This window comes from Trachemys scripta, chromosome 2, assembly GCF_013100865.1.
Source record: "Trachemys scripta elegans isolate TJP31775 chromosome 2, CAS_Tse_1.0, whole genome shotgun sequence".
NCBI classification, from domain to species: Eukaryota; Metazoa; Chordata; order Testudines; family Emydidae; genus Trachemys; species Trachemys scripta.
The window spans coordinates 10,692,932-10,720,340 of NC_048299.1; the positions used below are offsets into that span (position 1 = coordinate 10,692,932).

Consider the following 27,409-nt stretch of genomic DNA (forward strand, 5'->3'; position numbering starts at 1 on the left):
TCCCTGCCCATCCTGGCTAAGAGCCATTGATGAACCTATCCTCCATGAATTTATCTAGTTCTTTTTTGAACCCTGTTAGTCTTGACCTTCACAACAACATCTGGCAAAGAGTTCCGCACAGGTTGACTGTGCGTTCTGTGAAAAAATACTTCCTTTTGTTTGTTTTAAATCTGCTGCCTACTAATTTCATTTGGTGACCCCTAGTTCTTGTGTTATGAGAAGGAGTAAATAACACTTCCTTATTTTCTTTCTCCACACCAGTCATGATCTTATAGACCTCTATCATATCCTCCTTAGTCGTCTTTTTTCCAAGCTGAAAAGTCCCATTCTTATCTCTCCTCATATGGCAGACGCTCCATACTCCTAATAATTTTTGGTGCCCTTTTCCGAACCTTTTCCAATTCCAATATATCTTTTTTGAGATGGGGCCACCACCTCTGCACATAGTATTCAAGATGTGGGCATATCAGGGATTTATATAGAGGCAACATGATATTTTCTGTCTTATTATCTATCTCAGGGGTAGGCAACCTATGATACGCGTGCCAAAGGCGGCACACGAGCTGATTTTCAGTGGCACTCACACTGCCCGGGTCCTGCCCACCGGTCCGGGGGGCTCTGCATTTTAATTTAATTTAAAATGAAGCTTCTTAAACATTTTAAAAACCTTATTTACTTTAAATACAACAATTGTTTAATTATATATTATAGACTTATAGAAAGAGACCTTCTAAAAACGTTCAAATGTATTTCTGGCACGCGAAATCTTAAATTAGAGTGAATAAATGAAGACTTGGCACACCACTTCTGAAGGTTGCCGACCCCTGATCTATCTTTTTCTTAATGATTCCCAACATTCTGTTCACCTTTTTGACTGATGCTGAACATTGAGTGGATGTTTTCAGAGAACTATCCACAATGACTCCAAGATCTCTTTCTTGAGTGGTAACAGCTAATTTAGACCCCATCAATCTTATACGTACAGTTGGGATTATGTTTTTCAATGTGCATTACTTTGCATTTATCAACATTGAAGTTCATCTGCCATTTTGTTGCCCAGTCACCCAGTTTTGAGAGATCCTTTTGTAGCTCTTCGCAGTCTGTCTGGGTCTTAACGATCTTGAGTAGTTTTGTATCATCTTCAATTTTTGCCAATTTTACTGTTTACCCATTTTTCCAGATCATTTATGAATATGTTAAATAGGACTGGGCCCAGTACAGACCCCTGGGGGACACCACTATTTACCTCTCTCCATTCTGAAAACTGACTATTTATTCCTACCCTTTCTTTCCTATCTTTTAACTAGTTACCAATTCATGAGAGGACCTTCCTTCTTATCCCATGACTGCTTACTTTGCTTAATAGCCTTTGGTGAGGGACCTTGTCGAAGACTCTCTGAAAATCTAAATACATTATGTGCACTGGATCCCCCAGGTCCACATGCTTGTTGATCCCCTCAAAGAATTCTAGTAGATTGGTGAGGCATGATTTGCCTTTACAAAAACCATGTTGACTATTCCCCAACAAATTATATTCATCTATGTGTCTGACAATTTTGTTCTTTACCAGTTTGCCTGGTACTGAAGCCAGGCTACGGCCTGTAATTGCCGGGGTCACCTCTGGAGCCCTTTTTAAAAATTGGCATCACATTAGCTATCTTCCAGTCATTTGATACAGAAGCTGATTTAAATGATAGGTTACAGACTACAATTAGTAATCCTCCAATTTCACATTTGAGTTCCTTCAGAACTCTTGGGTTAATACGATCTGGTCCTGGTAACTTATTACTGTTTAGTTTATCAGTTTGTTCCAAAATCTTCTCTAATGACACCTCAATCTGGGACAGTTCCTCAGAATTGTCACCTAAAAAGAATGGCTCAGGTTTGGGAATCTCCTTCACATCCTCAGCCGTGAAGACCAATGCAAAGAATTCATTTAGTTTCTCTGCAATGGCCTTAGCGTTCTTGAGTGCTCCTTTAGCATCTCTATCATCCAGTGGCCCCACTGGTTGTTTAGCAGGCTTCCTGCTTCTGATGTACTTTAAAAAAAAATTGCTATTACTTTTTGAGTCTTTGGCTAGCTGTTCTTCAAATTCTTTTTTGGCCTTCCTAATTATATTTTTACACTTCATTTACCAGAGTTTATGCTCCTTTCTGTTTTCCTCACTAGGATTTCACTTCCACTTTTTAAAAGATGCCTTTTTGCCTCTCACTGCTTCAGGGCAGGGCTGGGCGTCAGCGCAGGCGAGTGAGCCAGGCTCCATGCTGGGCTTGTGTTACCCACTCTGCTCTAACATCGCTGCTCTTGTTACCTCCTCTAGCTGGATACAAGTTAGCTTTGGAAGCTTAGCTGGTGCACAGCTTTTGCTGTGCAGACATACCCTGTGTTAAACCTCCTGCTTCAGGGCTGTGAAGAAGGTTGTGCTTCCTGCTAGTTAGGCACATGTGATGACTAGTGTTAGGGAACTTTTTCCTCCCTTGCCTTCAGATTTCTTCTCGGCATAACTTGCCTGGAACTGCCATCTCTCTCCGATTTGTTTGCAGTCACAGATTGAGGGCCCTGCATTGTCCATTTAAGTGCTACTTTACCCTGTTCAGCTGTGATTGCTGAGTGCCCTGCCAAATATGTGTGTTTCATTGGGGTAGCCCAGGGTTGGATTGTGTGTTTAGGCACATACCCAAGCAATGGTGGGGGCATAAACTGCACCACACCGCAAGTAGCCCCAGCAGGCAGCGTAACTAGAGCTGCATCTCTGAATTGCAATTCATAGAATCATAGAACCATAGGACTGGAAGGGACCTCAAGAGGTCATCTAGTCCAGTCCTCTGCACTCATGGCAGGACTAAGTATTATCTAGATCATCCCTGACAGGTGTTTGTACAGCCTGCTCTTAAAAATCCCCAATGATGGAGATTCCACCACCTCTCTAGGCAATTTATTCCAGTGCTTAACCACCCTGACAGGTAGGAAGTTTTGCCTAATGTCCAAACTAAACCGCCCTTGCTGCAATTTAAGCCCATTGCTTCTTGTCCTAGCCTCGGCGGTTAAGAAGAACAATATTTCTCCCTCCTCCTTGTAACAACCTTTTATGTACTTGAAAACTGTTATGTCCCCTCTCAGTTTTCTTTTCTCCAGAGTAAACAAACCCAATTTTTTCAATCTTCCCTCATAGGTTATGTTTTCTAGACCTTTAATCATCCCCTGCTTCCTCCTGGATCCCAAAGTGTTAGTGACTTACTGCTGTTCATCTCATCTCTGTTCATCTCGGGGTTGGGCAGGGAAAGGGAAGCCAAGGCTGTGTTCCTCCCGCACCAAACTGTTCCTGGGGCGGGGGGGAGTAAGCAGGCAAGTAGTGCCAGGAATAGCCTAGGTCTGGGTAGCTTGTGTAGCATTGTAAGAGGGGTTCTTCTTCCCCCGCGTGGCCATGCAGTCCAAGTCGCTCTCTACCCTGCTGTGAGCACAACATGACAGCTAGACTATGCCGCACTGCGAGGTTGGGGAACCACTGCGAGGCTTGAGGACCTTAGTCTGAGGGCATGTAACTCTGTCCCTCAGGTGGCTGTTGCTCATATGGAATAAGACGACTCCTGCCACCAGCTAACAGAGTTCCTCCTTTAACACAGGTTGTAGAAGCTTGTGCCTTTGGTCCTGAGTTCTGTTCCCAAACCTACTGGCGCTTGCAGCTGTACGCTCTTAGCGTGCGCTGCATACTGTTGGCAGCAGTGAGGAGCGACCACGCTGGCCACCCTGCTCCTGCTCAGGTTTGGCCAGGCCGGCCCTCTGTCGTGACCAGGGGGAATAGCAGGGCCAAAGTTGAGTGAGTGGTGGCACGATCTGGTTAAAGGAGGTATCAGAGCTGCGCTGCTCAGGATTAACCCTGTGGCCTCTGTGCACCAGGTCGCAACACCACTCGCTGACTGTACATGCCTCCCTCCCACCCCATCACAACAGACAGAGGGGCCGCGGGGCCAAACACAGTGGGCGCACTGGGCAGTGGGGCAGCCAGTGCTGCTGCTCCTCGCCGCTGCTGTGGGTCTGGCTCCTGGGTCAGGGCTTTCCTTCTGGGGCCTGTGCAGCCCTGCACTACTTTCTGCAGCCCGTGTGCCCTCTCAGGGATGGGGAGTGATGCTGCCCCAGGGCAGGCTGGGAGGGAAAGCAGGGGCTGAGGGTGATAGCGCCTCGCCTGCTGAGTCTGTGGGGCTAGCAGCTGCAGTGGGAGTGTCTCCACAAGGTTGAGGGAACGTACCACGGGAACAATTTCTTAGGGTGCCCCTGCCCACCCCACCATTCTGCTGAGCCTGGTGGACTGCTATGAAGTGGTTCTGCAGTGTCACTTGTATCAGAGAGATTGAATTCATAGATTTGAGGCGAGAAGGACCTGGCTTCAGATCATCTGGTCTGATCCCTGCACATCGTCAATTATTACAATAGGCTTTTCCCAGCTCCTCAGTAGTCTCGATAGCTCTGCTGTGATGCTAACTGAATTCCTGAAGTCTGTGGATCACCTCCTTTCTGATTCCTACCGTTCATAGGACTGTGCAACAGGGAAATGTGAAGGGAGGGGAGTGCATCTAAACCTTTGACATAATTATCCTTAACTAAGAAGGAGCAGTAAAGGACATGGATATAAGGATGGAATTAGGCAGAAGACATTTGTACCCTAGATCACTGGATTGTCCCTGCTGAAGGGAAAGGAGAGACATATTTGCACGCCAGGCTTCTATAATTTTAAATTTGTGCTTCGGTTCCTTCCAGTGACAGGGCTGTACAGTTCCTATTCCAGCCACTGGCCTGTGGATACGTATCAAGGGTGGTAAACGGAGTAGAGAGCTCAGCAACTTCATTAGCAGTTTGAACAGGAGATTTCACTCTGACATAATGGTGGCAGCTTTCCTCTTAATCCTTATGTTAGGCCCCGGGGGTTAATTATACACCAGCAAATCATAGCAGCGTGCTAACAATTCTGCAGCTGCAGCTGAGATGGCATTTCAGCCACAAGCCCCTGATCTCCTATTTCTTCCTAGTCCTCCCTCTGACACGTCCACTGTCATCCTGGGAAGGTATTTCCTGTGTGCCGCTATCCTGATTTCCCACGTATCTGCAAGCTGAGCTAAATCCTGCACAATGGCCATTGTCTACCCAAAGTGCCATGCTTCCTATTGACACAGAAAGGGACTTCGCTTGCCATAGCGCTTTGATTTTTTTTTCATGTCATTTAGGCACAGGGTTTTGTGATCTACCATCTGTTGTTGGCTTAACCCATTTGGTCCCCTTGGAGCGCCTTCTTTCTTTTTAAAATTCAATTTAGTTATCTTTAACCCCTTGTGCCAGGCTGCAGATGCTGTCCTCAGGAACATCCTGGGTGATGAGGAGAAATATCTCCATGGCCTAGCCACCTTTACGCCCAGTAGACAAGGATACCTGACTGGGGAGGAGCAGGACCAGAGGAAGTGTGGAATTCATGACCGCAGGAGTTTTCTCATAGGAACATAGAGGGGAAGGATGGTCATGTAGTTATAGAATATCAGGGTTGGAAGGGCCCTCAGGAAGTCATCTAGTCTAACCCCCTGCTCAAAGCAGGACCTCTCCCCAGACAGATTTTTACCCCAGTTCCCAAATGGCCCTTTAAGGATTGAACTCACAACCCTGGGTTTAGCAGGCCAATGCTCAAGCCACTAAGCTATCCCTGCTCTATGGGGCACAGGCTAGCCCAAATTCCACTTACTGTGGGTTTTGTTGCACCTTCCTCTGAAGCATGAAAGCATCTATTGCCGGCTATTGCTAGGGCTGGGGTGTTGGACTACATGGCCCAGGGATCTGGTTGAGCCTGCTAGTTCTTGTAGGCTAGGCCTCCGGAGATCGGGGTTCAATTCATGGCTGTGCCACAGACTTTTTGGGGCAGGTCATTTAATCTCTGTGAGCCTTAGTTCCCCATGCATTAAATGGTGATGATAATACTCCCTTTGGCAGCCTTGTCACTTCAGTGGGGCAGGGGTTTTCTCTCGTTGTGTCTGTATACGGCATCCAGCATACTGCGGCCCTTCTCTCAGGTGGGCCCTCTAAGTGCTACTGTACTGTGAGTAACAATCAGATGCACTTGCAGTAAATGAGAGCACCTGTTGCATGTACCTGGGAACAGAACTCCCTCTGTATTCTTGTGTTTGACTTTACTTCATTAATTTTCTATTGTTCCGCCCTGCCATCTCCATACAGTCTATTTATTCCTCTGATGCTTGCTTCCTAGTGCTAATTTGTCACTGGTATTTCTCATCTTTTTCTGCCCCTGGCTACGCATGTTGCATTGTCTTACCGCTCCTGGTGATTTTCAGTGGAGCAGTGTTTGGATTTTTTAAAACGCCAGCGCTTCTGACCCTCTGGGGACATAAACGTCATGCCTCCAATCAAGGAATAAAAATATTCAGCGCCCCAGGCTGTGTCTCGCACAAATATATTTTAAAATTCTGTGCTGCTTTTAAAAATGTTCCTCACTCTAAATACACAGCAGGTTCCGTAAAGATCCGAACCGCAACATACTCCAGCAGATTGTGAGTGCGCCACACATGCTACCAACACCCCATCCCCGAAATGCATTCTCAGTCTTGTTAAGGCCCAGCTGTTGCAAATTCTTGTGCACGTGCTCAACTTAAAGCATGTGAGCAGCCCTTTTGACGTCACCCGAGCTACTCAGCGTGGTTAAAGTTAGGCAGGAGCAGGGCCTTAATCACGCTCATGCACTCTTGATATTGTTTAGTTAGTTCATTATGATTTGTACTGGGCTAGCACCCTGGAGAAAGGATCAGGGATTCAGTATGCTACGTGCAGGGACAGTCTTTACCCCAGAGACGTTATGGTCTGAGAGGCAGCAGGTGGACAGGCAGGGGGGGAGGATGAGGTAACAGTGAAGAGTTTACCAGAAAAAATGGAAGTCTCGGCACTATTGTTTATCTTGTGATCATGTGGGTGCTTTCTTTCTCCGTCTTCCCCACCGCGCCACAATTCCAGGCATGCCCACTCAGGCTTTCTCTCTCTACAGATCCCTGCACCAACCTGTCATTCGGTACTCATCCTTTCTTAACAGGGTGTGTTTTGAAAACAGAGCGGGGAGAAGTCTCACTATTTTATGTTGTTGTGGTAGCGCCTGACAGCCCCAGTCGTGGGCCGGGATCTCTCTGTGCTAGGCGCTGTACAAACAGAACAAAGACATTCCCTGACCAGAAGAGCTTGCAATTTAAGTATAAGGGAATGTCTACACTTAAATTGCTACAGCAACAAGTGCAACTGGAGCACTTTAGTGTAGACACTATGTATGCCGCAGGTAGGGGGTCTCCCGTCAGTGTAGGTAATCTACCTGACCAAGAGGCGGTAGCTGGTACTGTCTACACTAGGGGGTTAGGTCAGAATAGCTGCATCTCTCACGGATGCGGATTTTTTCATATCCCTGTGACACATAGCTATGCCAATGTAAGTTCCAGTTTAGACCAGCCCAGAGACCGTCAACAGGTGGATACAGGCCGGCAGACAGAAGAGCAGAAGGAAAATGAGATGACACTGGTGAGCATCATGGGCAGTGGTCTTAGCACCCCAGCTGTCTAACCATCGTTGGGCTTTTTGTTGTAGGCATCTTGGGAAAGGAGTTTTAAGGAGGATTTTAGGGCGGAAATGAGGTGGCTTTGTGGAGGGTTCTGGGGAGCTCCTCCCAAGCATGAGACACGGCATGGGAGAAAGCACAAAGGTGTTTTGTTTGAAGGTTTAACAAGTGGGCATTGAAGGCTGGCATTGTTGGCTGATCAGAGGCAGGAATCAATGTTTCAGTAGCATGTGAGAAGTGTTAGGTAGCTTGGGATAGGCTGTGGAGGGCCTCGAAAATAAAGGCAAGTAGCTTGTGTTTGTTCAACTGATTCTTTAATTTGTTTGAATTATTTCCATTGGCCAGCTATTCAAATGGCTTTGCATTTTGAACTTCCCTCGGTAGTTTTCATATAGAATCATAGACATCTTGCACTGGAAGGGATCTCAAGAAGTCCACTCCCTAGCTGAGGCAGGATTAATGCACATGTGCTACTGACACATGCCACAACTTACCAAAGGCAAACAATGAAGATTTGCAGTGGGCATTGTATACTGACTCATATCTTTCCCTTCTTCCACCGTTAGGAGCATCAGATGCCTGCGAAATATTATCCACTGGAACCTGATCACCACATTCATTCTGCGGAATGTGATGTGGTTCCTGCTTCAGATGATTGATCATACCATACATGAAAGAAATGAGGTATGTGATGTGGCTACGGTATCCACTTGTCATGGGCACACTGAATTATTTATTTAGATGTATAAAAATACTACAAAGGGTAGCATCCATATGTTCTCTGCACCCTTAAAATAACTTTAAAAAGTTTGAGTGCATAAACAATATGTGTTGATCAGATAAATATTCATATCTTTTCACTGTTGGTTTCCTTGCATATTCAGTAACTTCATATAGTGCATTATGGTCTAAGAGAATGTAATACAATCTAGTGCATTGAAAACAGATTACGGAGAGCAGTATACCCTGTCCATCTGTCTATCCCATTATATAGAAGCATTGATGCCTCTAATGAGTAAAGTGGTTTTATATTTACTCCTGTGTCTTTAGCAAATTATCTGATACTCTAGCTCATGCAAAAATCTGCATTAAATTCAAGTATCAGGGGGTAGCTGTGTTAGTCTGTATCCACAAAAACAATGAGGAGGCCGGTGGCACCTTAAAGACTAACAGATTTATTTGGGCATAAGCTTTCATGGGTAAAAAAACCACTTCTTCAGATGCCCCCACATCTGAAGAAGTAGGTTTTTTACTCACGAAAGCTTATGCCCAAATAAATCTGTTAGTCTTTAAGGTGCCACCGGACTCCTTGTTGCATTAAATTCAGACATTGTCATGTCAGTAAGTGATGTGACATTTATCAACTTGGTCATTCGGGGCCTGATTCACCTCTCATGACTGACTTTGAGAAGGACTTTACCCATTGGAATCACTGGGATGATTGCAGAGTTAGGAGTCATTCCGCGTGAACAAGAGTATGAGTATTGGGCCCTTGAAGAATAATAATAATACATAGCTCTTTTATGGGGATTTTCATCAATACATCTCAAAGTGCTCTATAAAGGAGGTCAGTATCATTCTCCCCAGGTTACAGTAAGGTTTGGAATACTGGAAAAGTTCCAGAAGCCTGGAAGAAAGATAATGTCGCCAATATTTAAAAAGAGTAAACAGGGTGACCCAGAGAATTATAGGCTGGTCAGTCTGATGGTGATCCTGGGCAAGATAATGGAGCAGCTGATTTGGGACTTGATTAATATAGAATGAAAGGAGGGCAATATTATTGATGCCAGCCAACATATTTTTGATGAGACTACAAGTTTAGTTGATAAAGGTAACAGTGTTGGTGTAATATACTTAGACTGCTGTAAGGCATTTGACTGGATACTTCTGACAGTTTGAGTAAAAAAACTAGAAAAATAAAATTAACATGGCATACATTAAATGGAGTAAAAACTAACTAAATGATAGGTCTCAGAACGTAATTGTAAATGTGGAATCATCATCAAACAGATGTATTCCTAGTGAGGTTCCGCCGGGGTCAGTTCTTGGCTCTATGCCATTTAAAATTTTTAGGAATGATTTGGAAGAAAACATAAAAGAAAGTTTGCAGATGACATAAAAATTGGGGGAAGTGGTAAATAATGAAGAGGACTGGTCACTGATAGAGAGTGATCTGGATCACTTGATCAGCTGGGCTCAAGCAAACAATGTGTTTTAATATGGGTGAATATACACATCTCGGAAGAAAGAATGTAGGCCCTACTTACAGGATGAGGGACTCTCTCTTGGGAAGCAGTGACAATGAAAAAGTTCTGGGGGTCGTGGTGGATAATCAGCTGAACATGAGCTCCCAGTGTGATGCTGTGGCCAAAAGGGCAAATGCAGTCCTTGGATTCATAAAGAGGGGGATATCGAGTGGGAGTAGAGAGGTTATTTTACCTCTGTATTTGGTACTGGTGGGACCACTGCTGGAATCCTGGGTGCAGTTTTGGGTCCACAAAGCAAGAAGGATGTTGATAAATTGGAGACGGTTCAAAGAAGAGACACACAAATAATTAAAGGATTAGAAAACATGCCTTTATAGTAACAAACCCAGTCTAGGTCTACACTACGGGGGGGGTTTCGACCTAAGATACGCAACTTCAGCTAAGCGAATAGAGTAGCTGAAGTTGCGTATTTTAGGTCGACTTACCTGGCTGTGAGGACAGCGGCGAGTCGACCACTGTCGCTCCCCCACTGACTCCGCTTCCGCCTCTCGCCGCGGTGGAGTTCTGGAGTTGACGGCAGAGCGATCGGGGATCAATTTTATCATGTCTACACTAGACGTGATAAATCGATCCCCGATAGATCGATCGCTACCCGCCGATCTGGCGGGTAGTGAAGACGTGCCCTCAAACACTTCAATCTATTTAATTTAACAAAGAGGGTTAAAGGGTGAGTTGATTACAGTCTATAACTCCAAAATGGGGAACAAATATTTAATAATAAACTCTTCAATCTAGCAGAGAAAGGTATCATACAATCCAATGGCTGGAAGTTAAAGTGAGACAAATTGGAACTAAGATGTACATTTTTAATGATGAGAGTAATTAACCATTGGAACAACTTACAAACAATTGTGCTGGATTCTCCATCACAGACCATTTTTAAATCAAGATTGGATGTTTTTCGAAAAGATCTGCTCTAGGAATTATTTTGGGGCCGTTCTCTGAGCTGTATTAGACAGGAGGTCAGACTCGGTAATCACAATGGTCCCTTCTGGCCTTGGAATCTGAGTTTTGACTTCATGGGAGTAGAATTAGTCTAATGCTGAGTGATTTAAAAACAACAACAAATCATCCAGGGTTTAAAATGGACTTGTATATTTTTGTTCCAGCTCTGGTGTCGGTGTATTACAACAATCTACAATTATTTTATGGTGACCAACTTCTTCTGGATGTTTGTGGAAGGCTGCTATCTACACACTGCGATAGTGATGACTTACTCCACAGATAAGCTGAGGAAATGGGTCTTCCTCTTCATAGGATGGTGTAAGTGCCGTGTGCTTTAAAACTCCTGTACTGTAGGACAGTCAATGCTAACGAAACGATATAACCAAGATTGACAACAACAAAAAATCCCAGAGAAGTGATATTTTTGTCATTCAAATCTCACCCCATTTAACAAAGGCAAATATCACAGCAGGTTGAGTTAAATGTTGATATTTAAATATACTTTAATGTCACAGCTCAACGCGGGCCAATGAGTGAAAGGTTATGGCTGAGGTCTGCCTCTTTCACTCAGATCATTGTGATTTTATTCCCAACCATGGCTGGGGTTAAGGCAGGAGCATCAGGTGCTGTGTGCATGACTCAGCAGTTTCAAGGGGCAGCAGTTCACAGTGGTGTTGCTTCCGGTTGATCAGCCATCCCTAAATTGTCTGTATTTGTTTAACACCACAGTGCTCTCAGAATAGCGGGAAACAGGAGACATTGTCCCTGGCCTTACAGGCCCTTACAGCCTTAAAACAGACAAAACAAACCAGACACAAGGAAAAACACTTCAGCATGGAGTTAATTGGGCCGCTTTCCGTGCAGGAACAATGTTGCTGCTGCATTTGAGGTCACTAGGGGCTAGATTGTCTTCCTAAAACACAGCCTTTAATGAAGGGTGGTATGTGCCTGTGCAACCCCAGGAGAGGCATGGGGAAGGAAATGTGGCTCCTAGCTTGTTCCCAGGAATTAGTAATCTATGGGTGTCCTAATTAAATTACTACCCCCAGCTCAGCTCTGCTGGCCGGAGCATGAGGTTGCAGCCTGGTAATACAACTCAGATAATAAAACCCCCAGAAAGCTCGTCCTGCCTTTAAGATATCGCGCGGAATGAAGAAAACCTTTTATGATTCGTCCAGAACCTCCTGCTGTTTCTTAAGTAGCTTTTCAATTTTTCTGTAATTGTTGTAATAATCTGCCTCTTATAGAACAATGGCACTAAAACTGTGAAAAGCTCTCGTCTTGCTAGGATTTCTATTCCTTTTACATAAAACTAGTTAGCAGATGCATGAGGTCTATAGCCCATGGCCAAAAGCAGGTATCAATGTTATTCCTTATATTCCCTGCCCCCAACACACACATACTGACTGACAGTGTTCTGTATGTGTGTGTGGATTGTGACTTACTCTTGATCTTTTTTTTTTTAGGTATTCCTTGTCCAATCATTGTTGCCTGGGCCATTGGCAAGCTCTATTATGACAATGAACAGTAAGTAATGTTAACGATTTTATTTACATAAACAAGTTACCAGACAGCATAAACATATCCAGTGCCAGAAGCAATTATGCTAAAAGTTACATAGACTGTGGAGATGAAAACTAACAGATGTGGCTGTCTCATTCCCACTGATCTTCAGAATCGACAACTTCAAAAAGTTCTGACCTCAGCTTGAGTGAACACCCCGAAGTTAAAAGGCTTATCTAAAATTCCTGGGCCAAATCCCGAAATCCTTCCTGAATAGCTTTTATTCAGGTAAAACTCCTTCAGTGGGACTGAGTTAAAACTACTGAGTTAAGGATTTGGCCTTTTGAGATCACAGAACTAGGTTGTAAAAAGAACAGGAGTACTTGTGGCATCTTAGAGCCTAACAAATTTATTTGAACATAAGCTTTCGTGGGCTACAGCCCACTTCATCGGATGCATGTAGGTTGTAACGGTTCCAAGAACAGTCTTCATGGTATTGCAGCTTAATCATATTAAACAAAGGGCCCACATACTGGCTTTGATCCCACGCAGCACTGGTGTTATACATATAAGGACAAGGTAAAATGTGACGGGCAGGATGGGAAGCACCAGGGAATCTGATTTTACATTGAGAGCAATTGTACAGAGCCAAGTTATCCCTGCCTAGTAGCAGGAATAATTCTGCTGCATTAACAAATAGGAATCACACTTAAACTCCATATCCTCACAGATGCACCCATTCCCTATCCATGCTCCATTCCTTTTTGCCCCGTATGCTAGCAAATAAGGCAGTGGCCACACAAGGGAGTTGCATTAGTATCACTTGGTATGGAGGATGATGCCTAGTGCTTAGTCTTTCTTGCCCTCCGATATAGCTAGCTTCCATTCACATTTGCACTGGCGTACCATAACCTTGCACAACCTGCAATGCCCCATGAACAGACTTTTGAGATCAATGCCATGACTTCAAATGATTTTATATTGGGCAAGACCACAAAGCATCCAGTCATCTGCCCACCCGACTAGTATCCGGAAATGCTTATGAACTGGAGCATGAAACATTCTGTAATGTCAGGCACCCATCAGAGAGGCTGAGGATATATGTACTTCTGCACTCTATCAGAGACTGAGATATCAGGTGCTGTTCTCCAGGAGATCTTACCCATACAATCCTGCAGATACAATGAAGCTCATATAAATGAATAGCTGATAAGGGAATAAAGCTGTTCTGTTCTTCACATTTATATTAATGGTATACACAGGGTAAGACTTAGCATACCTTAATGAACTAAAACAAAAGCAAGAGATGAATTGTTTGCCAGTGCTTTGCTGATTGCTATAAATATGCACGCATTTTCTACGACATTACGTTTGTTTAATCAGGTGGTATAGCTAATAACTCCTACTAAGCAGAAAAATTAAAGCACAGATCAAAACGTTTTTTAATCAAAAGTCTACTTAACTCTAACTCCTTCTGGATGAGTCAGCCCAGATGTTCAGACTCCATTCTGTTCGTCACGGCTCCAGAAGTCTTTCCATGTGCTGAAAAGATACAGAAATAATGGCCGAAATGTGAAATACATAAATCTGTGCCAATGTAAGGCTAAGAGTAAAGCTTGATTCTTTGTTTTTGAGAAATTAAGTGGAATCAGCTCTGCCAAGCCAGGCTGACTCTTATGATCACATGGGATGTGCTCAGCCTATTCAGACATGGAGAGATAACATGTGACTTCTCTCATGTGATCTAACCTAACAAACCAAATTCAGATGTGAAATACAGAACAAACAGCAGCCTCCAAAAATATTCAGATAAACCGGGGAGTGGGGGGGATCTCCAAAGGTTCCTATGGACTGTTCAAAGTCAAGGACAAAATGTGACTATATTGCTATTAGTTTGGGGAAGCAATTTGAAATCTAACCAAGGAGGATTGGAAGTACTTTTGTGGTTCAAGCTGTGTAGCTCTAAAGATAATAAAATCAATAAGATTGCAGCCACAAGGAAGAATAGATATGCTTAAATAATGAATGATTCCATGAAACCAAATGAAAAGCTCCTGATTTCACCTGCATTACAGCCTTTGATCAATATAGGGAAAACTCTAATTTAGGATTATTGAGAACATCTTGTCCAGTGATTAACTCTGTGGTAGAATCTGGCTACCCTCCAGAAGAGAAGTACTATAGGCACCATGTAAAAACAACCAACAAGTGATGAAAAGCTACTTCTATAGCAATTTCAGTGATGGACAATCTGTAAGGATAAGAGCAGTAATAAAAATCTCATTAACAATGATGAAAGGACAGTGATATTTGAGTTATGTAAAGTCCTATCAGGGAAGCATGGGGGAATATTAATTAGCATTATTCAGTGTGCAGGTGTTCCTATTTCTTTCATCCTAACGAGATCTACTCAGTGGCTTGTCCTCCCTGACATTGAAAAAGCTTTTGTTTGTTCTTGGAGGAGGGTGGAAGGAGGCAGGGAATGGGGGGAATGCATATGTTGTTATAGCAGTTTTTTCATGGCTCTCCACTACAGATATAATTGTCATACCCACCCTATTGAAAAACCCAAACAAACAAAATAATAACTTCCCTGGGATTAGGAGGTGGAAGTCCCAGGGGGGTTGGTTGTTTGTTGTACAAAAAAAAAAAAAAAAGCTGTGTGGCTTTCATTTCAGGATTGGGGCCTTAGTTTGGATTTAAAGGTGAAAATTAATGTAGGTAAAGGGAGAAAATCTAGGTCACTGAATTATATCAGTTGCATTGATATATGCCACCTGATATCTACTTAATTATAAATTCTTTGGGGCAGGGATTGTCTTTTTGTTCTGTATTTTCACAGCACCTATCACAGAGGGGTCCTGGTCCATGACTGGGGCTCCTAGATACTACCTTGGTGTAGATAATGCTTTTATTCTATGAAATATGAATTCTACACTAGAATGGATGTATTGGTTCCAAAGAACTGGACCAGTTGCATTGGCAGTAACTTCTTCCCCAAAAATCTCAGGGCATTAGCTGCTGGCTCTCCACCGGCTACTCCTTGGTCTTTGAGTTCCTTCATAGGCCTTAGTCAAACTCATTATTAGTCCCACTGGGATTCCTTGACCAGCACAGCCTGCTTTCCAGAAGGTCCTTTCCTGAAGGTCTCAGTTCAGTTCTTTTTCCTTGATAGCTTCCCCAAACTCCTCCAGGTCCTGGCAGCTTCACTGAAACTCTTGTTTCCTTTCCTTGATACATCCCACAATACCCTTCTCTGTCCACACACTGCTCCAGCAAGTCATTCTTTTTCTCTTCCATGTCATTTTTTGAAGGGGGTGGGGAGGTCTCACTTCCAATTGGATAATAATTTGGGCAGCAAGAAACAGCTCTTTCCAATTGCTTCTCTCAGTGTCAAATTTTGGAAATGTTTTTGCAAATAGTTATCAGGTTGCACAAAGCTATATTGTGTGCAGCCAGGAATAACATTTTAATAACTTATCAGACAACTTAGTGCAAATGATTCAAAATGATCTCATTCAATCTGATTTTATTGTGGATATCAAGCTGAGAAAAGGCAAGTAATTGTAGGACAGCCTGAATTCTGACGTTTGAGAACTATTGCACCTGTTACATTTTTGTAATGTTTCTCTAATAAGAAAATGTTCTTCTCGATGTGTGCCATGAATGCTGTGCCATCGACAAATATATTCTCTTCGTCTCGGAGTCATTAGCAGGCCACCCCCATATTAGAGAAGATTTTTTTTTGCCACTGCAGTTCTTAAAGTAATTCTGCTTGAATCATGCTTTCCTTCAAACCAGCTCATTTGTCTCATTTGCCTGTTATTTCTTTCTTGTCTCCTAGACTATGAGCTCCTCAGGATAGAATCATAGAACCATAGGGTTAGAAGGGACCACAAGGGTCATCTAGTCAAATGCCCTGCCAACGATGCAGGGTAGAGATTGTTATTTACTATATGACTGTTTTGTACTATATGATTGGGGTCCCAACCTGTATCTGTCTCTGTCATCTAGACTGTAAACTCCTTGGGGGCTGGGAATGTCTTTATTTTCATGTCTTGGCTTTCTAAGCATTGTCTGTGCTTTACACATAATCAGATGTTGCATTGTACCATGGCCATAAACCAACTGACAACGTGGCTGTCTATGAAATCACCGTAGCAAATGGGAATAGAAGTCATAACTCTGAACTCCAAAAAGAACACATCACTTGACTTGGGTTACAAACTCCCATGACCCATGTAGGAGACCTTAAAGGGCTTGTGACATATTGAGGTCAGGGTTCAAGATGTCATACCCTCTTGTCTGTTAGACACTGGAAACAGGAACTGGGCTACTTGGATTCCATCCACTAAAAGGTATACACAAAAGCCAGTATATGGCAGTATGAAAGTACAGGTTTAGTTTGCCATGTATCAAAGAAAGAAATTAGTTGTTCATCATTAACATAGGATTGGAAGTGAGCTCCTGGGTCATTGACACCAGTCCCTTGATATCTAAGGCAATCCTGTCATATAATCATATAACAGAAATGAAGACAAAGTAAACCCTCTGCAACGACACTGCAGTACGTGACTCTGGTTTATTGACCTTCCGTTAACTCCCGTTGCCTTTTAACTGAAGTTCAGTGAATTTCCCTGGAATTATATTGGATGAGAATGCTTGTCAGACCAGCTAGCTTTAAATGGGTATGTCTTTGTTGCACTCCGGGGTTGGAAACTTTGCCTGTTCAAGGCCCATGGGTTGGATTCCCTGTTTACACACAACCAGGGTTTGGAAAAGTCTTCCTGTGGATTTAGAGGCCTTTGCATAAACAGACTTTCCTTGAATCATTTGTGAGCACTGAATTAGGAAGCTCAGGGGGCAGGAGGTTTCATTCAAAGGAAGAGCCCTCTTTCTGACATAGCGGGTTACAATTTGCAGCATAAGTTCTGCATCTGCAATGAGGATGCTCACATCCTCCTTTATAGCTGATCTCAAAACATTCTCATGTTTCCAGGCAAATGTTTCAGCCAGAAACTGAGCGGGAACATGCCTTGGCTGCCCTCAGCAAAAACTGGGGCTCGGATTTGTGTCCAGTGAAAGCTTTGAGAGGAGAAAAGTGGCGCAGTTGCATGTTGGCTATGTAATTAAACACACAAGCATTTCAGGGGTATAAGTGCATATCTCCCTAAGGGGTACATAATCTGAATATGGGATATGCATGAACGTTTGTAAACCATAGTTTTTTCTCTTACAGATGCTGGTTTGGAAAGGAACCAGGGAAATACATAGACTACATATATCAAGGCCCAGTGATTCTCGTTCTTCTGGTAAGACCATGCATGGGACTAAGAGGCAATAGTGAAATGATCTTATAGGCACCTGCTGTCTTCCAGGTGTAATTAACTAAAACAAAACAACTGGTGAACAAAACCTGGGGAAATGATCTGAGGGTTTCAGGAGAGAGCTCTGAAGGCAGGTGTGTTAGGTAACGTGTTGTGAGAGCTGGCACCTGACTGGTTAATGAAGAGCCCAGTGTAGTGTTAACAGGCTAACTTGTTGCTGTCTTACAGCGCTTCCTACCTGCAGACCTTTAGCTGCTGCTAGCCTTGGTTTACGCAGCAGCTGGTGCAAACAGGGTTGAGTCCTGCCAACAAACATAGAACAATCTCTCTTCCCCTCCTCCACATACGCATGGGGCTAGGTGGCACTGGATGGGAAGGGGGCACAGCCAGGATAACAGTGATGTGCAGTTTCATCACATCCCGGCTACACCTCCTGGGGTGGGGATTCTGCGGAGCCCTCGATGGCCTGGGACAGAATTCCGCTTTATGCACAGGGAGCCTGGATGGTTCCAAGAGATGCAGCTGGCACCTGCCTGTGCCAGCCAGGAAGAATCTAGTTTGTGTCTATCAGTTAATTACTGAATTCTTGCATCTTCAAGCTGGTGGCAGTTGTGTCTGTAATGAACCTATCCCCCTGGGAGCTGGAATAAGCACTTAGAACGATATGACTGGTCACGTGTGTGAGCCGTGTGCTGCTTAAGCCACACTGCAGTGTAGGTGATGAAGCTCAGTATATTGCTGTTAAGATTGGAGGGTATGTCTGCACTCCAGTCATAGGTGTGATTGCAGCTCGGTTAGACGTACCTGAGCTAGCTTTGATCTAGCTAGTTCGGGTACCAATAGCAGTGAAGTCTCAGCAGGCTGTTTCAGCATGGTTACTACCCCGGGTCCAAGCAGGCTTGTACAGCCAATGCTAAACTTCATGCTGCCATGGCTTCACTGCTGCCTGTACCTGAACTAGCTAGGTTTAAGCTCACTTGACTTGCAGTCACCCGCCTTACTTCCTTGATTACAGTGTGGACGTTCCATGAGGGGCAAAGAATATCAGAAATTCTCTCCAGTATTCTCTGGGCACCCATCAACAAGTTTTTATACTAAATAAAGTATCAATTAATCTCCCTGAAACAACTTCCTCTAATTCAGCTGGCTGTCCATGTCCTTATCAGGTTTCCTCATATTATTTATACAAACAGTGTACACATTATATTTCCCACTTAGTTGTAACTGCGGTATCAACACACTTCAGACACATTGGGCCGGAGTTTCTAAAGAGCGCATCTTTAGAGCTGCTCATAAATTTTTAGTTTAAACGTTTTTTAACCAACAATGCTAGGTTTGTTGAAATCGAAACTTTCAAAATTGTGACCATTTAGACAACATTTTGTTTTAAAAAACTGAAATGAAACACGTCAATAATGTGAAAAGCATCCAATTTCAGTGTTTTCAGAATGGACCTTTTCGATTTTTTTGTTTTGAAACAAAATTCGTTGTTTTTATATAAAAAGTCAAGTTTTGTTAAAAAGTCAAAATTAAGAACTAAATGTTTTAGTTTTTATTAAAAAAAATGTTTGGGTTGACACCACACCAAAGTAAGTTTTTCAGAATTTTGTCATGTGGGAAATAATGAAACTTTTGGTTTTGTTCCATCCTGGGATGGAAAAAAAAGTCAAAATTGCAGCATTTCCTGTGACAATCCAGTTCCTGCCAAGGTCTCTCAGCTCCCATTGGGACACTGAAAAAAAGTAGCTAAGTTCTTTTGGGAAATGACCTTTTTTTAAAAACAAAGTTCTCCTTCCCCCTCCATGCTGTTGGCATTATTGACATTTTTGATTTCTCATGACTTTTGTGTGTGTTTTAATATAAGTGTTTATCAACATTTGTACTTACCAAAACTCTGGTTTTTGTTAAATGGAAAATGTGCACACTTAGCAGAAGTTGCTGCAAGTGCTCAGTGCCCGGAAGTTCTCACTGCAATACTTGTGGCCATATTTTCCCATCCAATATACCAAGCTCTGCTGAAAATCTGGCCATAGATGTCACAATGGGAGCTGCTAGCTGACTAGCAGTTTTCAGAACTTTTTCCAAATGTTCACATTTTTCCTTTACTGGAAAACAGCTTTTTGGTTAATGAACAAGTTTGATTAAAAATTTCTATTGGAAAAATAACACCCAAAATCACAAAAACTTGACAGACTTCCATACAGTAGAGCCCCCATTTCATGAACTGATAGAGGAGTTCAATTTTATGAATTTCTCAGTGTTATGAACATCTCAAAATTACAGTAGATGCGGAGCTTAAGTTGCTGTATGTTGCACTATGTTGCTTTCTTCTTGTCCTGCAGACCAGTGCAAAGCAATTTCCAATGCATGGAAGGCATCGGAATATGAAAGGATGTCAATTTGTTGTTCACTGACCTCACTTTCACTATGAGATATTTATTTTTACTATTTTTTCATTCATAAGACGGGTGTTTGTAACATCGCGCTTCTCCTGTAATGTCAGGTTTTTTTGCAAATTATTTCCATTTAGAGAAAAGTCGATTTTCCAACAACAACAAAAAGCTTTTTGTTAACCTTCTCTAATTAGTATCTTTCTGGCAATGCAGAATAAGCTAATGTGTCTTTGTAGCTGAAGCATGGCACTGGACAAAGTGTCTTAAACTGGGACCCTGCAAACAAATGAGACTGATACCTTTTATTATCTTTACTTTTACAGCATTTGTAAACGCTCAGATGGGTCATGATCCTGCAGCTGACTTTGTGCAGAGCCCCTCTGAAGTTTGTCCACATGTAGTCAATTGTAGGATCAACGCCTTGGGCTTGTGACAATTAGAAGTTTGACACCTCTTGTCTCCATCCTCTATATAAAATATACTTACTTGCCATTCATAAACCACTCTGAGATTTTCTGATGAAAGCAACTACATAAGTGCAATCTATTTTGTTGCTGTTGCGTATGTTTTGTTTAATAGCCTTTGGCAAGTACAAAGTGGATAATTATAAAATGGCAGACATGTAATAGGAAGTTTAAAATTGAGTTTTCAGCTGGTGATTAAGCAATTAGATCATTAGTTATTCCACTGCATTTGCAGGCATCTAATCAAGTGATGACTAAAGCTCACAAGTGTTGTGTCTTTTGTTTGTTTGTTTTTAGATAAGGGAGTGCAGTAGATCTCATATACTTGGACTTCAATTAAGCATCTGACACAGTAGCACATGGGACATTATTAGTTAAATTCGGGAAGATGGGGGTCAGTACAAGAACTGTAAGGTGGATAAGGAGCTGGCTAAAGGGAAGATGGCAACGGGTTGTGCTGAAAGGTGAATTGTTGGACTGGAGGGAGGTTATTAGTGAAGTTGAAGGATCAGTCTTGAGACCAATGTTGTTCAATATTTTTATTAACAACCTTGGCACAAAAAGTAGGAGTATTGCTGATGTTACCATGGTGGGAAGTATCATCAATACAGAGGAAGATAGGAATGTTCTACAGGAAGATCTGGATGGCCTTGAAGATTGAAGTGACAGAAACTGGATGAAATTCAATAGCCCGAAGTCCAAAGTCATGCATTTAGGGTTTAATAATAAAAATTTATGCTACAAGGTGGAGGCTTATCGGTTGAAAGTCACAGAGGAGGAAACAGACCTGGGTGTGTGGACTGATCACAAGATGACTATGAGCTACTAATGTAGTGTGGCTGTGAAAAAGGCAGATGCAATCCTAGAATGTATCAGGCAAGAAGAGAGAGAAAAGTATTAATGCCATTGTACACTGCACTGGTAAGACCTCATTTGGAATGTTGTGTAACATTCTGGTCACCCATGTTCAAGAAAGATGAATTCACAGTGGAAAAGGTTCAGAGAAGAACTACTAGGATGACCAGAGGAATGGGGGGCCTATTTTATGAGAGGAGACTGGAAGAGCTTGGCTTGTTTAGTGGGGGTGAAGAGCTAGTTAAGCTAAAAGACAATATTGGCACAAAAACAAATGTGACAAACTGGCCATGAACAAATTCAGGCTGGAAATTGGAAGGTTTCTAACCAGCAGAGGAGTGAGGTTCTGGAACAGCCTTCCGAATAGGAGTTGTGGGGGGCAAACAACTTAATTAATTTTGAGAGAGCTGGACAAATTCATGGGTGTGATTGTATGACAGGGTTGCTTGTGGTGGTAGGGGGAGGGCTCAACAACCCTGTGATTCTTTTAAGGTTTGTCTTATGTTCCTAAAAGCTCATGCTTCAGGATTTTAGCTGGCCAGCTGCAGGGGTCAGGGGATTTCCCCCTCCCCCCACATGTCTTCTTTTTCTTGTTTTGTTTTTAATCTCCTTCCTCTGAAGCATGGGAGATGGCCACAGCTGGAGATGAGACACTGGGTGAGGTAGGCTGGAGCTCTGCGATGGTACTTTGCTGGCTGGTTCTTGCTCACATGCTCAGGGTCTAACTGATCACCATATGTGGGGTCAGGAAGAAATTTTCTCCCAGGTCAGACTGACAGTGACCCTGGGGTTGGTTGGTTGATTTGTTTTTGTGCCTTCCTCTGCAGTATGTGGGTCACTTGCCAGGATTATCTGGGTATAGCTCACTTAATTATTTCCCTGCCATTGCAGTGGCCTTGGGCACTGGTGCACCTTGGTCCCTCCTATTCCCTTCCTGTGGCACATAATAGTCTAGTTTCCTGTGGGCTGTGATACTTTGGTCTAATTTAGATTGGTGGGTTTAGTGTGCAGATGTGGGTGGTGGTGGTGGCCTGTGACATACAGGAGGTCAGACTAAACTATTTGGTGGTTCCTTCTGGCCTTACACTCTGGCTCAATCTTAATTGAGTACAAACCTCTCCAACACCATGGATTTTTATACCATCTCCCTGGTGCTTTTTGGTGCAATTATATGCTTGATATAAAAACAAATCAGTAAGTGTCTGGGAGGCAGGGTGGTCGTGTGGATAGCACACTGCTCTGGGAGTCTGGAGACCTAATTTCCTACCTCTTTTGCTGATTTTAGTGCAAGTCCCTTCATCTCTTTGTGACTTAGTTTCTTCTTCTGTGATGAAGCTTGCCCTCCTTCATAAATTGTTTTGCGGTCGACAGAGGAAAAGTGACATTAAAGAATTAAATATATTATTATGATTTAACGTTACATTTCTGACTTTTCCATGATCATTCGATTGACCATGAACAAGTTGCTCACCTACATACGTTGCACCCTTCTGCAAACATGAAACCTGGGATGGGCAAGTAGAGCACAAAATAGCAAGTTCTTCCACAAGGAGTTTTCCTTGTGGGTGCTCCACTTTAGGTGAATCTGCACCCCTGCTCTTGTAATTGGACATTTTTAGTAGCAGTGCCTCATGGTTTGCACATGCGCTGTGTCATCTCAGGCGGTTACATAGCACTGTGCGACCAACCCTCCCTCAGCTCCTTCTCTACCGCCCTCAGCTTGAATGGACTAATTAGCAGCACCTCTGAGCTTTATCTTTAGTCTAGCTTTAACTTTAGAGTACTTGTTAGTTAATAGTGAACTACCCTATCTCTTCCCCATTTATCTATTTCTTTAAAAAAAATTCTTATGAATTTAAGTTTCAGTTATTCGGATACCTCTTAGTGCAGTATAGTTACCCTTCCTCATGGGAGAAACCCTATTCTAAGGGGCATGCCTGGCTCCCTGGGTTTTAAACGTTACCTCACTTGCTGGTCACCACTCCCAGTTTCTGAGAGGCATTCACAGTGTGTCCACTACCTTGGCAAGACACACACACCAAAAGTACTCCCACTGCCACAATCTGAAGACCCGTGCCAGGAAAGCAAGCGGCCTACAGCTAAAACTCCTCATGGTGGAGAAGTCTCTGAGCCGGTGTCCAACCCAGGATCACGAACCCCTCCTGGACAACGGTCTCCAATGGTGGTGTCTGACAGAGGTTCCCCACCACTCCCTGAGGAAGGAGCACTCCTCCAAAACGGTGACAAAGAAACAGGCTCTGACCTCCCCTTCTTGGGAGCCTGTCAAAAAGAGATGTTCCCCGACCTGTCAGATCCCATCAGTACCAACTACACTGAGAGTGTCCACCTCTGAAGTAGCAAGACCATCCAGTATCATGGGTACCATGCGAGCCAAAGCCCGTAAGTGGGCTGGCTCGGAAAAAGGCACAAAAGGGAAACCTATCATCCCTGCTTCGGTAGTGCCTGAGCCTCTCAAACATGCAGCACCGATAAGCTTGGCAGCGCTACAATCTATGGCACCACCCTTCTGCCTCTATAGCGCATTGCACACGACCCTCGGCACCAACAACCACGGTAAAGGCACCGGTACCGCCAACAACACCCTCCTCAGTATCGACGCTCTCGGTATCGCAGCAATTTCTCCAACATAAAGACTTTTTGTCTCCTTGACACCGGAATCTCCACTCCCCTGTACTGACCTCACTCCAGCATGCTCGGTACCATGCCAACTTACCACATCATCCAGATCAGCTCATCCTTTATCCAACGACAAGGAGGAGGAGGATGAAGGGGAAATCTACTCCTCCCATCACTTCTCGCCTATCCACACAACTACCAGACCAGGTCCACTAAACCAACATGAATGCCACCCCAGACCTAAAACTCAAGGATGGCACTGATACCCATGGATGCTGTCACACATGCCATTCCCACAGTGACCTTATTGGGACCCATGGGCAGCATACCACCAACGCTATCCTAAGTTTCCCAGTCCACATAAGGAGAGGTCGAGACATTCTCCATCGTCCCTCTGTACCTGGACCCTCTGAACCTCCAGAAGAGGCAGTCGAGGAACTGGAGGAGACTTGGGATCAGGAAGTCGCCCCAGCTGCCAATTTTTCATCCTCTTCTTCCATCCGGATGAAGCTATCACGCCTACACCACCCACTGGAGATTCCGCTGGAAGAGGTTGTGGAGTCTTAGCATAAGTTGTTGGACATCCTCCAGACTTCAATCTCTTCCAAGATTGCCCTCCCAATAAATGAGGCCCTTATGGACTGACTAAAGACCCCCTGGCAGACCCCAGCAACAATTCTGCCCACCTGCAAAAGAGTGGATAAAAAATACTATGTCCCTTCCAAGGGGATGGAATTTCTATTTTCAGATCCACCCGATATGACAAGGACTGGAAGAGATTGGACCTTTTTGGTCATAAAGCTTATTCTTCAGCAACCCTACAGTTCAGGATTGCACAATATGAAGAATTTATGGCCAAATACAATCATTCCAATTTCTCAAAAATCTCTGACTTTATTGAACACATACCTGAGGACAAAAAAGAACAATTTAAAGCTTTATATCCAAGGGTCAACTCCTAGCTCGCACAGCTTTACAAGCTTCATTGGACGCCGCAGACATGGCAGCATGCTCCTTTGCCACAGCCATGGTAATGTGAGAAGCTTCCTGGCTCCACCTCTCGGGTTTCCTCAAAGACGTACAATCAACTGTCGAGGACCTCCTGTTCGAAGGCCTCAAGTTATTTGCAGCCAATACGTATGAGTCCCTTCACACATTGATGGACTCCAGGGAGACTCTGGGATCCTTGGGCATATACACGCCTACACAAAAGAAAAAACAGGGGAAGGATTATTCGATGCAAAGATCTAGATCTGTGCCTTACACCCAACCTCATAGGCAATATGACCCACAAAGGCAGAGGCAGAGACCTGCAAGACGGTGACCTCTCCTTTCTCAGCCTCCCTCTAAACAACAAGGTCGAGACCAGACACATCTCCCACTTTTTCTATTGCTGGACCCATCTGACACCATCCATCCATTCGGAGACCGTCTGACTCCATTCCACCCAGTGTGGCAAAACATCACATCAGACAAATGAGTATTAGAAATCATCAAGATTGACTATTCCATCCAATTTACCTCCATCCCTCTTCAGGGACCCTTTTCATGAACACCTACTGTGACAGGAGGTAAACCGTCTCATACACCTAGGCGCTGCAGAACCAGTACCAACACAACACAAAGGGAAGCATTTCTACTCCCATTATATTCTAACTCAGAAAAAAACGGAAGATGGAGGCCCATTCTTGACTTAAGAAGACTCAACAAATTTGTGAAGACCCAGCGATTCAGGATGATTACTCTAACAATGATAATTCCAGCCCTAGAACAAGGGGACTGGTTCTCAGCCCTCAACCTCCAGGATACATATTTCCACCTGATACATCCCTCACACAGGAGGTTTCTCAGATTTGTTCTGGGAACAGATCATCACTAGTACAAAGTACTCACTTTCGGCTTATATACGGCTCCACGGGTATTCTCAAAAGTCCTTGTGGTTGTGGCAGCTCACCTCCACAGATGAGCAGTCATAGTAGTCCCCTATCTGGATGGTTGCTTACTCAAAGCCTCAACTCGAGAAGAGGCACTTGAAGCTACCCAAAAGACAGAACAAAAATCACTTATGCAGAGACTAGAGTTCATCAGGCCTACCTTAACCCTTTGGAAGCTACAGCCTCTCTGCCCCAGCACAGATTCACCACCCTTGGCAACCTAATCACTATAACGCAAGCCAGCCCACAGACATCGGTCAGGACCTGCCTCCAACTATTAGGCCATATGTCAGCACGACATTTCTCAAGCATGCCAAACTACACATGCAATGCCTGCAAGGGTGGCTCAGGAGAGTATATATTCCACACAGACCTGTTTACCACCCGAATCTGGCAAGACTTAACCTGAAGGCATGGCTACTCCATGGTTCCAAGATAATAAAATGACCTGTTCAAAGGAGGTAAGGGACATTTTTTTTAAACAGCAGAAGATCTACTTCACAGTATACCTATCTCTGCAAATGGAAGAGATTCCATACATGGTACCAGAATAGGCAAACAATAGCAACTACCTCTCTTTTATCAATGGTATTGGATTACATACTGGAACTCAAGAAACCTGGTTTCTCAATGAGCTCGATCAGAGTACACCTCGTGGCAATCATGGCGTTCCACCATGAAGTGGGCAAGTTCTCAATCTTCGCCCACCCTACCACTAAATGCTTCCTCAAAAGTCTTTGTAACCTTTACCCTGAAATAAGAGCCCCTTATTTCCAACATAGGACCTCACTCTGGTGCTGTGATGCCTTATGGGGGCGCCTTTTGAACAACTAGAGAAGTGTTCACTTCTCCACCTTTTGATGAAGGTGGCCTTCCTCATCCCTATCACATCCACCCCACAAGTAGGAGAGCAGGGGGCCCTCATGGCAAATCCCCCATACACAATATTTTTCAAAAACAAAGTTACCCTATGACCACACCCCAAGTTCCTACCTAAAATAGTTCCATCATTCCACTTGAATCAACACATCCATCTACTATCATTCTTCCAAATCCTCACAGGAACAAGCAAGAAACAATATTTCATACCCTGGACATCCAAAGGGTGCTAGCGTTTGACATTGAAAGGACAGAGTCTTTCAGAAAGTCACCAAAGTTATTTCTTTCCATCACAGAACAATCTAAGGGAGACGCCGCATCCAGACAAAGGCTGTCAAAATGGATCTCCAGCTGCATTGACTTTTGCTATCGACATCAATAGCTACAACCCCCACCAGGGACCCACAGACGCTCCACCAGAGCTCTCTTTACATCGATAGCTTTCCTCAACAATGTGCCCATTGTGGACATCTGCAGAGCAGCACCTGGGCATCAACCCATATGTTCACACAGCACTATGCCATAGAGCAGCGCTCGACACCACACCCTGTACTGGGACTTGTGGTTTTATCATCTGCCATGACTGCAACTACAAAACCCCTCCCTTCCACTGAGG

At 43.8% G+C, this 27,409-nt stretch overlaps 1 protein-coding gene across 6 annotated transcripts in view; it reads left to right on the plus strand.

Annotated features, from left to right (window-relative positions):
- The window catches only part of CRHR2 (corticotropin releasing hormone receptor 2), a 260,488-nt gene that overhangs the window by 183,490 nt on the left and 49,589 nt on the right, over positions 1-27,409 (plus strand). For all 6 annotated transcript variants that reach the window (XM_034759884.1, XM_034759887.1, XM_034759885.1 and 3 more), the window contains 4 exons: positions 8,156-8,273; positions 10,966-11,119; positions 12,268-12,328; positions 17,544-17,616. In XM_034759884.1, coding sequence (XP_034615775.1) covers positions 8,156-8,273; positions 10,966-11,119; positions 12,268-12,328; positions 17,544-17,616 — 406 coding nt within the window. The remainder of the gene's footprint in view (positions 1-8,155; positions 8,274-10,965; positions 11,120-12,267; positions 12,329-17,543; positions 17,617-27,409) is intronic.